Below are 13,890 nucleotides of genomic sequence, written 5' to 3' on the forward strand. Positions count from 1 at the left end.
ACATGAAAAATAAAAATTAATATGACATGATATATCAACTAGGAAAGTTATAGAAAAAAAATTTATTTTTAGGACATAAAATTATAGTTGAATGACTTTGTATGAAAATTAATAATTCAAAACTGACTTCAGTGAAATCCTCACAATACACAAATAACTGTTTAGGAAAGAAAATTTAAAAGTGACTAAAAAAATCTTTTGATATTTGAATGACTTTATAGGATTTTTTTTTTAAAAGTAACTTTAGTGAAATATTCACAATACTTAAATAACCATTTAGGGAAGAAATTTTTTAAAGTGATTCAATGATTTCTTTTCAATATTCGAATGACTTGATAGGAAAGAAATTTAAAAGTGACTTGAGTGAAATCTTAACTATTTAAGAAAGAAAAATTAAAAAAACTTTTAATTTTTTTTTTTAAAAAAAATATTTGAATGAGCATATGGAATTTACTCTAATAATGTGAGTTGTTACTCCCACTACTAAATGTTTAAATAACCAAGTTGGAAACAAACTCACGTGTTATTTAGACAGTGGAGAGAAACTGAGAATCCAGTCATATAAAAAAGACTCAAAACAACAAGGCTATAGTAGTAGTAGTATAAAAACCATCCCACATGAGCCGCGTTTGACGCTTTCCCATGTGTGTAATTGACAAGTCTTTTTTTTGTTTGGCCGAAAGGTTAATACACAAAACTTTTTTTCAATTTTACAGGCACACTTGGCTTCCAACCAATCCTTCCCTTCTTTCTCTCTTCCTAATCTTTCTCTTTAATTTATCATTTTCGTCTCAGAATTTTCTTCCTTTCTTCAAACGACGTCGTTCTAGTCAATGATCATCTCTCTTCATTTTTTCGATTCAGTAGTCTAGGGTTTTGATACGATTTTTTCCGAGCTCAAATTATCCATGGATGGTGGTGGTGGTGGTGGTAATTACAGCTCAGGGATGTACGCACCATGTGTACAAGCACATAGTCAAAGGCTCGATGAAGGTACAGCAATATCTAAGTCGGAACAGTGTAGTTCCGTACATTATATGGATGGTTCTCAGCTGGTCGGAGTTCCGTCTTCGGTCGCCGGAGGTGAGCCGGCTACGGCAGCTGTAGATGTAAGGAGTTCAGCTGCAAACGTGATCGACGGAATCGATAACCGGAAGCGAGGGAGGCCACCTCGTAACCTGATGGTGAAACCTCCGCAGCCAAAGAAACCGCGAGTAGAGGATGAAGACGTTTGCTTCATATGCTTTGATGGTGGTTCACTTGTTCTTTGCGATCGCAAGTGAGTGAAGCTCGTTTTTATCCGTTTTTATACTCTACTTTCCTTTTTAAAGTGTTAATGCTTTTTCCCCATGTGACATTTACTTCACTTTGAGCTAAAAATGTACAAGTGCTTCAGAAATAATTGTAATCATTGTTTGATAAGCGTAATTGTGTTACAAGTTGTTTCTTTAATGGATAGGGGGTGTCCAAAGGCATATCATCCAGCTTGTATTAAGCGGGATGAGGCATTTTTTCGCTCCAAGGCTAAATGGAACTGCGGTATGTTTTCTGTTACTTCTTTATACACATGAGGAATCTGTTCAGTTCATATAGTTCTTTGCTGCTAGAGTTTGTTTTTTGTATTATTTTATTCTCATGATGGGATAATTCAAATGCCGAGATTATTTTGGCAAGGGCTAAGAGAGAACTAATTGACATTCTATTTAAGTAGAGAGAAATAAGGATAGTAGTTTTTTCATGGGTTCTCTATTTATAAAATTACATTAATTTTATCTTAGAAAAAAAGGATAGCAGATTATTGAGCATGGCACATTAAGGCTTAAAGTCTTGCATGACATAATTCATGTTGTTACATTGTAGAAGCATCTACTATAAATGCAATGACAGCCTTAACTGCTACTTCTAGAGCGAGTCTTGAATGTGGGGGAGGTTTCAGCTGTAAACTTGAAACAGAGTATTGTGCCTGCATAATCAGAATTTTGATGGGCATCTGTATTACACTGCTTTATAGAATGCTTTGCATAAACATTTCAATTTCCAAGATAAAAGGATCGAGGGGAAGAATCAGTGAGGTGAGTGTTCTCAAGTGAAAACCATGGAAAAAACATGCAAGTCATTGTTATGTTGCTTTTTCTCTTGCGCATTAATATCTTGCCTTAATAACAAGTCTAGGTATTGGCTTGAAGAACGAAAACATCTCTGGATGCTTTTCTTTTTCACTGTCCTTTCTTGAGATAATATGAAATCCTAGACATGGATACTTACTAGTCGTTATTAAATCTTTTAAAATTCAAAGTGTGATGGCATAATATAGTGATTTTGAAGATTTGGAAAATGAAAATCCCATCACTGGCTCCCAATACTTTGTGGATCTTTTGTCTTTTATTGTGTTGTCTCATGTATTTTTTTTTTGTTTTCATAATCAATTTCTAACTTTTATGGAGTACCATATTGTGTCTTTTGCCTTTTGTTGTCTTGACTTGTGCATCTTTTTGTCATCTTCAGTCTTTCCCAGTTTTGATATGTATCTTTTGCCTTTTATTGTCTTGTCTTTTGTATCTTTTTGTTGCCTTCATTAGTCTTTTTACAAGTTTGTATAGCATATATAATGTATTTTTTTGCCTTTTATTGTCTTGACTCGTGTATGTCGTTGTCGTATTCATTAGTCTTTCTCTGAGTTTGTATAGGGTACATATTTTTATCTTTTTCCTTTTTTGTCATCACTTACGTATGTTACTGCCTTCTTCATAGTCTTTTTTCCAAGTTTGAAGGGGTTGCATATTTCTAACATGTTCGAAATGATTGCTACTTCCACAAACTTTTTAGGGCATCTGCATACAATCTTTTCACCATATGTGGGAATTCCCATAGATTACTAGTGAACAAGTTCATATGATTGTTAATAACTTCTATCTCTCCCTCTCTCTATTTTTCCCTTTTCCCTACATAGCACATATATCATGAAGAGCATCTGGAAAATCTGTTTCCTTTGGAGTAGTCGTTATCCTACAGAGAAGAAAGACTGTGATTGTTCTATTAAACGGGAAGCTCAAGCAATAGGAATAGAATACAACATCACAAAAGTTAGTATGGAGATGTGGCTAAGCTGGGAGCTTCTTGAAAGAACCTCATTTATGTTGCTTAGAAAACCTTGTTGCTAAAACCAACTTTTGGTATTGATTCATGTACTGCTTGAATGATGCTTCGAGGAATGTAAGTATTAGCTTAAAAATGTATCTCAGTTTAGTATATCATTGTTGATATATTCGAGGACATTTGAGGAGGTTTGTGATATCCAGGGAATCTATGTCCACAGAAGGTTGGAACAACAACAAAAAAACTGAAAAAATCAACTAGAACTACTCAAAGTAATCATCAATGTTAAAGTAGAATCCGCTTCCAGAAGATTGGGTGGAGTTTGTAGAGAATCTTTTCTTGGTGTAGATTCTTTACCTTTGGTATATTCCTTGTATTCGGTCAGGCCTTTGGCCATGTTTATTAATAATATTATGTTTACTTGATTTATTAAAAAGAGTAGAATCCGCTTCCATGATTGGTACCAGAGACTGCTAGTGCATAATAGTTTTGCTTTTAAATGTATCTCTACTTTACGTTTTTGGTGTAAAGAGCAATGTATAGTAGATGAAATACAGATAGTGGACTTGCTAGGCTTGTTGTAATTAGCTATCTATGTAATCGCACTTTTGGAGGTGGCCAGCATATTCTTAATGCTGATGAATACACGTTACCAGTTTCAAAAAAATTAATAGTTTTGCCTTTTATTTTCACTCAGTACTCTTCTCTTGAACTACAAAGATCTGGTTCTATTTTCTATATGAAGCATGTCATCAACATCATTGGCCTCAGAATGTTACAGCACACTGATATTTCTTTCTTTTTTCCCCTTGTTAGGTTGGCATATTTGTAGTGTGTGTCAAAAAGCTTCCCACTACCTGTGTTATACTTGTACCTATTCACTGTGCAAGGCATGCACAAAAAATGCTGATTACTTGTGTGTTAGAGGAAACAAAGGCTTTTGCTCGACGTGCATGAAAACTATCATGCTGATTGAGAACAAAGACCAAGCAGATAAGGAAATGGTATGTGTAATATTGTAATCTACTGTAAGATCTCAATATGTTTCTTTATCACGCTAACTGCGAATAAACAATTTGATCTCCAAGCAGTGATATTATCATGGCTTTTCAGATTAAAGATTGTCATTTTTAATTTTATCATTTTGTACTTCTCTTTTCTTTTATCTCCATGAAGTAATCTTGGGCTAAGTTTTAATTCACCTAAAATCTAACAGGTTCAGGTAGATTTTGATGACAAAACTAGCTGGGAGTATCTCTTCAAGGTGTATTGGGTAATCCTGAAGGAAAATCTATCATTAACACTTGATGAACTTCTTCAAGCTAAAAATCCGTGGAAAGAATCAAATGCAGTACATGGTAAGCGGCCGCTACTGCCAGGTCATTATGTTGCAAATGATGGCAAAGGTATTGCAGGCAAGTCATTTGACCATTTAGAGCTGAAGAAACCCTTAGAGCTGTTAGAGCTATCTAAACAGGATCCTCCAACCACTGAAAGCCGAACAAATACAGAGTCTAATAACCTGAGCATTTTCAGTTCTTCTCCTCAGCCAGAACTAACAAAGCCTGCTGTAGAGCTAGAGCTCCAGAATGAACATTGTTTGAGGACAAAACAGGGAAGCACTGCTGTGCAGACATCAGTGAATGGATGCATGGCGTGGGCGTCGAAAGAGCTATTGGATTTTGTTGCATATATGAAGGATGGTGATACTTCTGCTATATCTCAGTTTGATGTCCAGACACTTTTGCTCGACTATATTAAGAAAAATAATCTTCGAGATCCTCGACGGAAGAGTCAAATAATTTGTGATTTAAGGCTCAGAAGCCTTTTTAGTAAGCCATGTGTTGGCCACATAGAAATGCTGAAGCTTCTCGAGTTTCACTTTCTGATAAAGGAGGATTCAGAGAAGAGTGCTTTTATACCAGCTGGAATTGTTGGAACAGTGACTAGCCATGTAGAACCTGATGATAGCAATGACATCTCTTCATCTAAAAAACGTAAAAGTCGTAAAAATGGTGAAGTAAAAATGTCCCAGATTAATCTTGATGAATATGCTGCAATTGATGCTCACAATATAAATTTCTTATATTTACGGCGTGATTTGATGGAAAATCTCGCTGAAGATGTGGAGAAGTTCCATGCCAGAGTTACTGGCTCAGTTGTCCGCATAAGAATACCTGGTAATGATCAGAAACAGGAAATTTACAGGCTTGTCCATGTTGTAGGTACAAATTGATCATAAAGCTTTTGTTGACACAGTGATGCAATATAATGTTGTTCTTGTTTGTGTGGCTTATAGTACTTTTTAATGCAGGTACATGCAAGACATCTGAACCATATAAGATCAGAGATAAGACAGTTGATGTACTACTTGAAGTATTGAACTTAGACAAGAAAGAAACCATAGCTATTGATACTATTTCAAATCAAGATTTCTGCGAGGTAATTAAGACAAAACACTTTTTCCTTCTCCATCCATTTTGAAAATTGCTTCCTCTTACTCTCACACTTGTTAAAGAAATCTTGCTCACAAGTAGATATTGCGGCAGATAAGGTGATATTCATCTTTATTATTCTGTGTTGTAGCTCAGTCTTTCTGATTTTTTTCTTAGGCTGCTCATTTTCACATTAGCCATATTATGTTTTGTTACTTTTAAGTAATGCAGTGCAAACATCTGCTATATTGGAATTATATATAGGAAATATATACCACCTAAGCTGAGGCTGAAGAATCATTTATCATAGAGACACGAGCAAGCTTTACATGTCACTATAATTTTAGTCCATTTAACATGAATATGATACACTCAGATTCTAGATGAACTCGTAATACTGGCAAGTTAGGGATGTCATTTTTAGGAAATTGTGAGTAGGGTTGAGCAATTTTTATCTGACTTCTGGTAAGGTTTTTCAAGTGAAGCTTTCTATTATAAAGTAGTTAAAAGTGACCCAAAAAGTTGTAAACTTGGATTGTAAAAATTTAGTGGGTTTATTAGTTGCATCGAGGGGCTGGGGGCTGGGTTGGTGGTGGTTGTATTGGTAGTTTGGTGCGAAGATGAATCAGCCTGTTGTTATCACTTACCTTCTTACCCATTGCAAGCTGTCTGTCTGGTACTGACATACGTATTGTGTGTAAAAGAATAAATATAGTTGCATCGAGGGGGTGATGGCTAAGTTCGAGATGGTTGTATTGATGGAGAATCAAAATCAGCCACATGTTATCTCTTCTTCCCATTGGAAGCAGTCTGTCTGGCACTGGCAGAGGCCATAATATGGTACCATTTTGGTGGTTTTTGGTATCAGATGCACCATTATATGCTGTCTTCTCCTATCTTGTGCTGTTCTACAACCTGGGAAAGGTCTGGCACTTTCTTGCTCTATATTGAATCTAGTCAATCAGTGTGGGGTCATGAGAATCTTTTGATATGTAATAAATTATTGCATGCATCTATGACGAGAGTGGCACGGCCAAACATTACCCATGAGTGAATCAGCACCTTGTTTGTTTTGGCTTTTGAAGGTGTAGATATTACTTATTTAACCTTGAATTTTTTGCTGAAGTGGCCTATACGAAGGAAGTCTGTTTTTATTTGTCTTGTTTATTTTGTCTGTTTCTTTTTGTCATCTGTAACTTCGCGGTGAGTGGCAAGCTAAATTTACCTGTTAGCTGCTGACTATGAAATTCAGGTGCATTATTGGAAAAGCTTATTTCACATTGTTTCATTATATCTTCAATTATATGTGCTAATTTTTTTACCAAATTGCTCTTCTACCATTAAAAAGTTCCCACTTCTAGTTTCCGCAGCCCTTCTACACCAAAGATGTTCTTTTCAAGGGTTTTGGTTTCTAGCCGTTTCAGCATGATTTTGTGGGCATTAAGTGATTGTTTAAATTTGTCATTTCAGGATGAATGCAGAAGATTACGTCAGAGTGTAAAGTGCGGGCTTGTGAAAAAGCTTACTGTAGTAAGTGTTCAAAGCTGAGTATTGTAAATTTTGCTATAGTAAACTAAAATTTCTAACTTAGTGATATTTAATTGTAGGGTGCGATACAGAAGAAAGCTATGGAACTCCGGGCAGTAAAACTCAATGATGTATGTCAATTGCTTTGTTGTTCAATTCTTTTAATAGTAACCTTGCCTGTATATATCATTCGAAGCAATTTACTATTGGTTCCTTAAAACTTGCGTCACCTAACTTTTTCTTCCAGCAGTTATTCTGTATTTGTGTGTCCTATTTTCTTCCAGTTCATTAATATCACATAATGGACATTATTACAAATTATGGGAGGTGCCTGTGGGACTTCTTCTGCGGGAATAAATGAAAAGATGGAGAACTAACATAATATTTTGGATAATCTTTCTTGGAATTGGTGACCACATTATCTGCTGGTATACATAAATTGGGTTACCGCTTCTATGAAAGACCATTATGAGTTACTCCTTGTGGTATGGATAGCTCGTTATTTCTTCATACATGGTAGTCTGAAGTTGAGGGTACCAGTTGTTATTTTCTCCTCATGAAAATAAGAAGTTTTGCAGAAAGGCATGTTACTCATGACTTGATACACTCTTAACTGGGGGGCATAAAGTACACTCTTACCCCCCCCCCCCCCCCGCAAAAAAAAGAAAAAAAGAAAAAGGGAAACAGGAGAGATTAATTGCGATGAGATGGTAACTGATCATGCATTATAGTGCGCTTTCCATAAGCAATACTGTTCTTTCTCAGAACATCACAAATTGTTATAGCTACATTCATGGAACTGTTACATTTTTGCATCAAAGATTTTAAGTATGGTGTTTTGATGTGCTTGTTTTTATTTATTTTAAAATGCAGTCCCTGGAAGCGGAGATATTGCGCCTCAATAATCTTCGTGATAGAGCAAGTGAAAAGGGGCACAAGAAAGAATATCCTTTGTTGAGGCAATATACATTAATATTTCTTTACATGCCAAAATCAGATTTGATGCCTCAATTGAAAAAGCTGAGGCACCATTTGGTATTTATGAATTGTCATTTTCTGTATTCATTAATTAAAGAACATTGACTTTGAGCATGAGGGCTTCCTTGACAGTTCCACGCTCAGAGAATGTATAGAGAAGTTAGAGCTTCTGAAGACACCTGAGGAGCGCCATCGGAGGCTACTGGAGATTCCAGAAGTGCATTCTGATCCAAAGATGAACCCAGATAATGAATCTGAAGGAGATGATGGAGAACACAATGACAAGAGAAAAGGTTTATATCATTTTGTTTTCAGTTACTCTATGGGTGTTGTTAAATCCTTTTCCATTTTTTTTGGGAGGGGGGGGGGGGATGAGGAAGAAATAAAATGATAGTTTATTGCTGATGGAACATAATGCAGTTGAACATCTGGCACCAAGATGCACTAGATTAAGTAGAAGCAAACTTATATCTTCAGGGAGTCGAGGTAAGATGAAGACTCTACTATGAAGTTCTTCAAAAGGTTGTTTAGTGTCAGCTAACTTAAGGTTTTTCTTGTGTTTGTCCAGTTAAAGAAGAGGGATCTATCATTGCTCGATGTAGGATGAGTGGGAAAAAAGAAGCTTGTGGAACTAATATCTTGGACAAGCAAGGAAATCAACATACTGTTGAACCGGCTGTGGATAGGTCTGGATCTGAAACTTCAATTGCTAGTCTCTCTACGGTGAATTCATCATCCATTAACAGTAGTGAAACTGACAAATTGTGGCATTACCGAGACCCTGCCAAACGAATACAAGGACCATTTTCCGTGATGCAGTTGAGGAAATGGAATACATCAGGGCTTTTTCCTCCTGATATGAGGATATGGACAAATCATGAGCATGAAGACTCAGTACTTTTAACTAATGCACTAAAGGGGCTTTACCATAAAGAATCTCAAGTGCCTGATAAGACATCAAGCCAGTCACAGGAACCAACTGGCTCGGATATTAGAACTAGTGTTAGGTGGTCTGAGAGTGCTACTGGCTCAGGGGGAGAATGTGGAAAGAGAGAGGCACCTGGGAACCTCCATAATGCAAATTACTGTTCAAACGGTAACACTGAGTTTATGAGGATGAATGGATTGTCCCCTTCTTTTCCGCAATGCTTGGAGTCATTGAAGGGAAATAATTCTTGTTCTGACAAACCCCAACTGTGGAGTTCCCCTTCATCTAGTCAGCGGGAGGTGATTTTAGCTCTTCCACGTCAGGCAAAAGGACATGAAAATGATAATTATCGTTCTGTTGCAGATTATGGAACTCAGAATTCACATAAAAGCACATTGTGCCATGCACAATCTAACAGTCGGAATTTAGGTCCATCTTCTGGTCAGAACCAGAAATCTTTTACCAGCAATAAATGCTCAATTAACCTGGATTCTGGATCTAGTTTTGCTTCTGCTACCAAATCAAGTGATTCATTTGAACAGAAAGGAGAAATGAATCTCCCAGACCTACCTAGTCCTACTCCAGAGACGAGTTATGGTGACCTTGAAGCTCAGGCTGCTGAGAAGCTGCTTTTGTTGAGTTCAGTTATTCCTGTTTGTGGTTCAGATATTCATGATTTGCCAAGTCCTACTCCTATTTCAAACAGTGAAGCTCAAAGCGGGCATGCAGCTGAAAATAAAGAATCTGGTCCGTCAAGTCTTCCCGACAGTGAAGCTCAAGGTGGTCATGCAGGTGAAAATAAAGAATCTGGTTTGTCAAGTCTTCCCGACAGTGAAGCTCAGGGTGGGCATGCTGGTGAAAATAAAGATTCTGGTCCGTCAAGTCTTCCTGTTCAGGAATCAGGCCAAAGGTGGAGCATTGCTTCTAGTCCAGTGGTTGGTGGGCCCCAACTTCATGAAATAGCTGATGAATGGGGTAGAAATTCACCAGCTGCAAAACCATCTACTGAAGAATGGGATTGTAGTCTTGTCTCTGTTTCCTCACTGAAACCGTCTGACACTGTGGGTGATCATGTTGCCACACCACCTTCAAATACCGACCAATTTACTGCAAAACCATCTACTGAAGAATGGGATTCTGGTCTTGTCTCCGTTTCCTCACTGAAACCAGCTGAAGCAGTGGGTGATCATGTTGCGACACCTGCTTCAAATGCCGACCAACTTAATCATACTTCCCCATCTCATCCAGTGTCAAACTTTTTTGGTGAGCGTATAGAGTTCAGCACTTTGGCTGAGGAATCAGTGTCAGACCTTTTGGCTGAAGTTGACGCCATGGAATCTCAAAATCAAAATGGTATGGGTTCTCCTACTTCTGCTATGAGGTGCAGTGAGGAGATGATACCTGGTTGCAAAACTGATTGCTTTAGCCCGATTGAGGAGCTGAGTCGTACACATGATCCTGTAAGAAGTGATTCCTTGAGCTCCTCAGGAGATCTACAACTACCTTGTCAATCTACTGTGGCGGATGAAACAGTTGGTGCATCTCGAGCTGATGCTTTTGATCCATTAAGGAGGTGTGGTGGAAATTCATCTGTGAGTAGTGAGGGAGAAAACAAGTCGGCTGATGTTTTGTTTTCTCAGGGGGTTGTTGGGTCTGGTATACCTGCACCCTGTACCACGAGTCAAACTACTGCATTTTCTGCAATGGGTAGGAGTGCTGTATTTGAAGGTATGGCCAATGGCCGTGGAGCAGCACCAGGAAACCCTAGTTGGGGTGGACCAGTTCAGGGATATGCAAATGTTGGTTTTGGAAGCAGCATGGGAGCTGCATGGGGAAATTCTCATATGAATCGAGGCGTGCCTTTCACTGGGAATCCAGTGTGGGATAGCCAGCGGAGATATGCAGGGGAAAGGTCTGGTGGTCCAAGAGACTGGGCTCTTCAAGGAGGAGAGTCGGGATTTGGTAGGGGTAGGCCTTCTTGGAACAGACAGCAGCCATATGGTGGTGGAGGATACTCTAGGCCTCCTCCCAAAGGTCAGCGAATTTGTAAATTTTATGAGAGTGGGCGTTGCAAGAAGGGGGCGGCATGTGACTATCTACACCCATGAAAAAGGTGTAAATTGAAGGCAATTGCTTTCATTTTGTATAATCAGAAATTCTTTTTCTAGTAAGAAATTGACATGTAGCTAAAGTGTTACCCCCTATAACTTGACTGAAAAGTTTCAGTTAAAATATGGCTGATTGCAATTTTTTCTTCCGGACCCAGTGTGTTTAAGTATCGACTCGGAGGACTTTGCCACATGTACAAGCTGCAGTAGTGAACTTATAGCGATGTTCTGCTTTTTGAATGGCTAAGCGTTACGGATTAATTTGTCATTATAAACTTGAATGAGTAAACTCTCAAATCTTGTTTCTTTCTTAGTAAAGGAGCCAGTAAATGCGATTTTTCCTTAGCATGGACCATCTTCATTATTGCTATAAAGTTGTTGCCTTTAACATTCGATCATCTTAGCTTCTGTCCTTGCTTCTAAAGGTAGCAAATTTAGCCTATGAGACGGAATTCGCAATAGAACTGCTTCAGATGGCTTAACATAGGTCAATGGATAACAAGTGGAGCTATTAAAATGGACGGGTCAATATGAATTGAATTAATAAATTAATTAAAATATAATTAGTTGAATACTAGCTTGGCCAAAATGAGTGGATCAAAATCATAATACAACTTGCTTAACTCAAATGTTTTTTTCATGAATTTGTTTGTTTTTATATTTTGTTTAACTACAATTTTTTCTTTATATACAAAACAAAATGACCCAAACTTTTTAGTGGAGTGAAGTTGGTTCTGTCCAAAATAACCCAGTGTGCCCGACTATATATGTTCATGTCTGAATAGGTGGATCGAGTTATCGTATTTGCTTGGCACAAAGAGGGTTCTGCAGTTATACGTCTAACAGAAAATACATAAAGTTCCCCTTAAATTTATACATATTTTTTAAGTAGACATCTAAAATTTGCGGGAGTTCTATTACCATGAAATCATTTTTAACCATTATAAAGTCACCACTTTAACCCATTTTCACGGCAATTGTGATATCAAATTTGAGAAGCGCGTGAATGCATAAATTTTAGCTTCAGACCAGTGCATAAATGACACGTAGTATTGCCAATTTGAACCCCCAATTACTGCATCTTCTTCGTTTAAGGAAGAGAGCGACAAATGTGAAGAACTCCCAAATCCTGAGCAAAAGACTTTAGTGGAATTGAAGTAGTTGTTGAAGATGCTCTTACTGTTCCACCGCCACCCCCGCCGACTAAGTGGGAGGAGAAGAAATCAAAGGCTAAAGCAGTAAAACCAGAGGCTAAAACAATCGAAAGGGATACCAGTTAGCTGTCGATGAAATTCTTTGCCGGCGGCGAACACTGTGCATACAACTGAATTTCTCCGTTGAAATTCAATCTGAAACAAATACCCATAATTTAAACAGTGAAATTTGATCGGTTTACAATGACTTCAAAATTTTTAAAACACAAATTAAATTAAAGCCATTAAAGAGTGACCAATTTTCGCAGTATATGAAAGATACAAAATGTGCTGAGTAAAAATTTTGGATCAACACCAAAGGACCAATTGATAATCCAAGCATCAGATTTATTCTTTGTTTTGCTATAGTTTGCAATTGATCTTTTCTTGTTTATGGTGGCATTAGTTAAAAAAAAAAAAAGAGTTCCAAAGTGGTTTGAGAGGAAAGGAGAGGGGAGAGTGAAATGAGTTATCTGGTTGGTTTGAGGGTCAAAATGTGAACAAATTGGGGTTTTATCCGATCTTTTATCAAAAGATAATATTTTTTTTTTTTTTTTGAGAGTGAACACACGCTGACTTTGAGATTAACATTGTTGTCAAAATGGTGTATTTATAATGATTGAAAATGGTTTTATGGGTAATAGAACACTCACAAATTTTAGGTGTCTACTTAGAAAATAAGTACAAATTTAGGGGGACTCTGTATTTTCTCTACGTCAAAATAACTGTTCAACATCATGTATCTAAAGGCATAACTTAATTGTCAATAATTTGAGATGAATATGAGATCAAGGTTCTAACAAAAGCAAAAATATAAATGATTTGCTGATCACTAATCAGTGAAATAGTCTAGGGTTCGCTCCTACGAAATATTCTTTTCCGAAAACAAAAAAATAATAAATTGCCGGCTTAAATTCTCGACTATACATAGAAAAATAATAGTAATAATATATCATCACTATAAATAAAGATCTCATAGTTTATATTCGGTTTCTTACATAAAAAAAACAATACTTTGTAAAAAACAAAAGAAAAACACACATCACTTCGGCCCAACCTTTACGCCAAGTGTCCGAAAGAACATAAATCACCCTTAATAGCTTTGTTTGGATGGTGATTTTCTATGGTATAGTATGATATGGTTAGTATGAGAATCATGTTTGTTTTGATTGTTTTTTTAATTATATGGTTTAGTTTTATTATTTTATAATCATGAAATCTCTCACTTTTTTAAAACCATCAATTTGATGATATTCCATGGTATATTTTTTTTCTTTCTAATTATATCCTTACTTAATTTTAAATATTCTAATTTATACTTTATTCTTTATTAAAACGTTACCCTAATATATCTATTGCTTTCACTGTCGTATTACTCATTCTCCTCCGCAATAATTTTTAAAGCTTTTAAGGATTTCAAATTGAAATCCTCTCTTCAAATTATGCTCATTATCTCTTCAATTGATGATTCTAGAAATTTCAAATTAAAAATCTCTCTTTAATTATTATAAATTAAGATATTTTTATAAATTTATCAGTTAACTAGCATACTATCAAACCAAATAATAAAATTATAATTAAATAATAATAAACTATACAGTACAAACAAAGTGTAAGAAAAAGAA

General features: G+C 36.5%; 1 protein-coding gene across 1 annotated transcript; it reads left to right on the forward strand.

Annotated features, from left to right (window-relative positions):
- Window positions 1-610: 610 nt before the first annotated feature.
- LOC129875143 (zinc finger CCCH domain-containing protein 44-like) lies at window positions 611-11,353 on the forward strand. The gene is made up of 11 exons (XM_055950577.1): window positions 611-1,279; window positions 1,460-1,539; window positions 3,913-4,100; window positions 4,313-5,321; window positions 5,411-5,538; window positions 7,002-7,061; window positions 7,139-7,189; window positions 7,932-8,002; window positions 8,175-8,329; window positions 8,457-8,522; window positions 8,605-11,353. Exons 1-11 carry the CDS (start codon window positions 909-911, stop codon window positions 11,070-11,072), a joined length of 4,647 nt encoding a protein of 1,548 aa, XP_055806552.1. The 5' UTR covers window positions 611-908; the 3' UTR covers window positions 11,073-11,353.
- The last annotated feature ends 2,537 nt before the right edge of the window (window positions 11,354-13,890 follow it).

The sequence above is a fragment of the Solanum dulcamara genome, chromosome 11 (assembly GCF_947179165.1).
Source record: "Solanum dulcamara chromosome 11, daSolDulc1.2, whole genome shotgun sequence".
Lineage (NCBI taxonomy): Eukaryota > Viridiplantae > Streptophyta > Magnoliopsida > Solanales > Solanaceae > Solanum > Solanum dulcamara.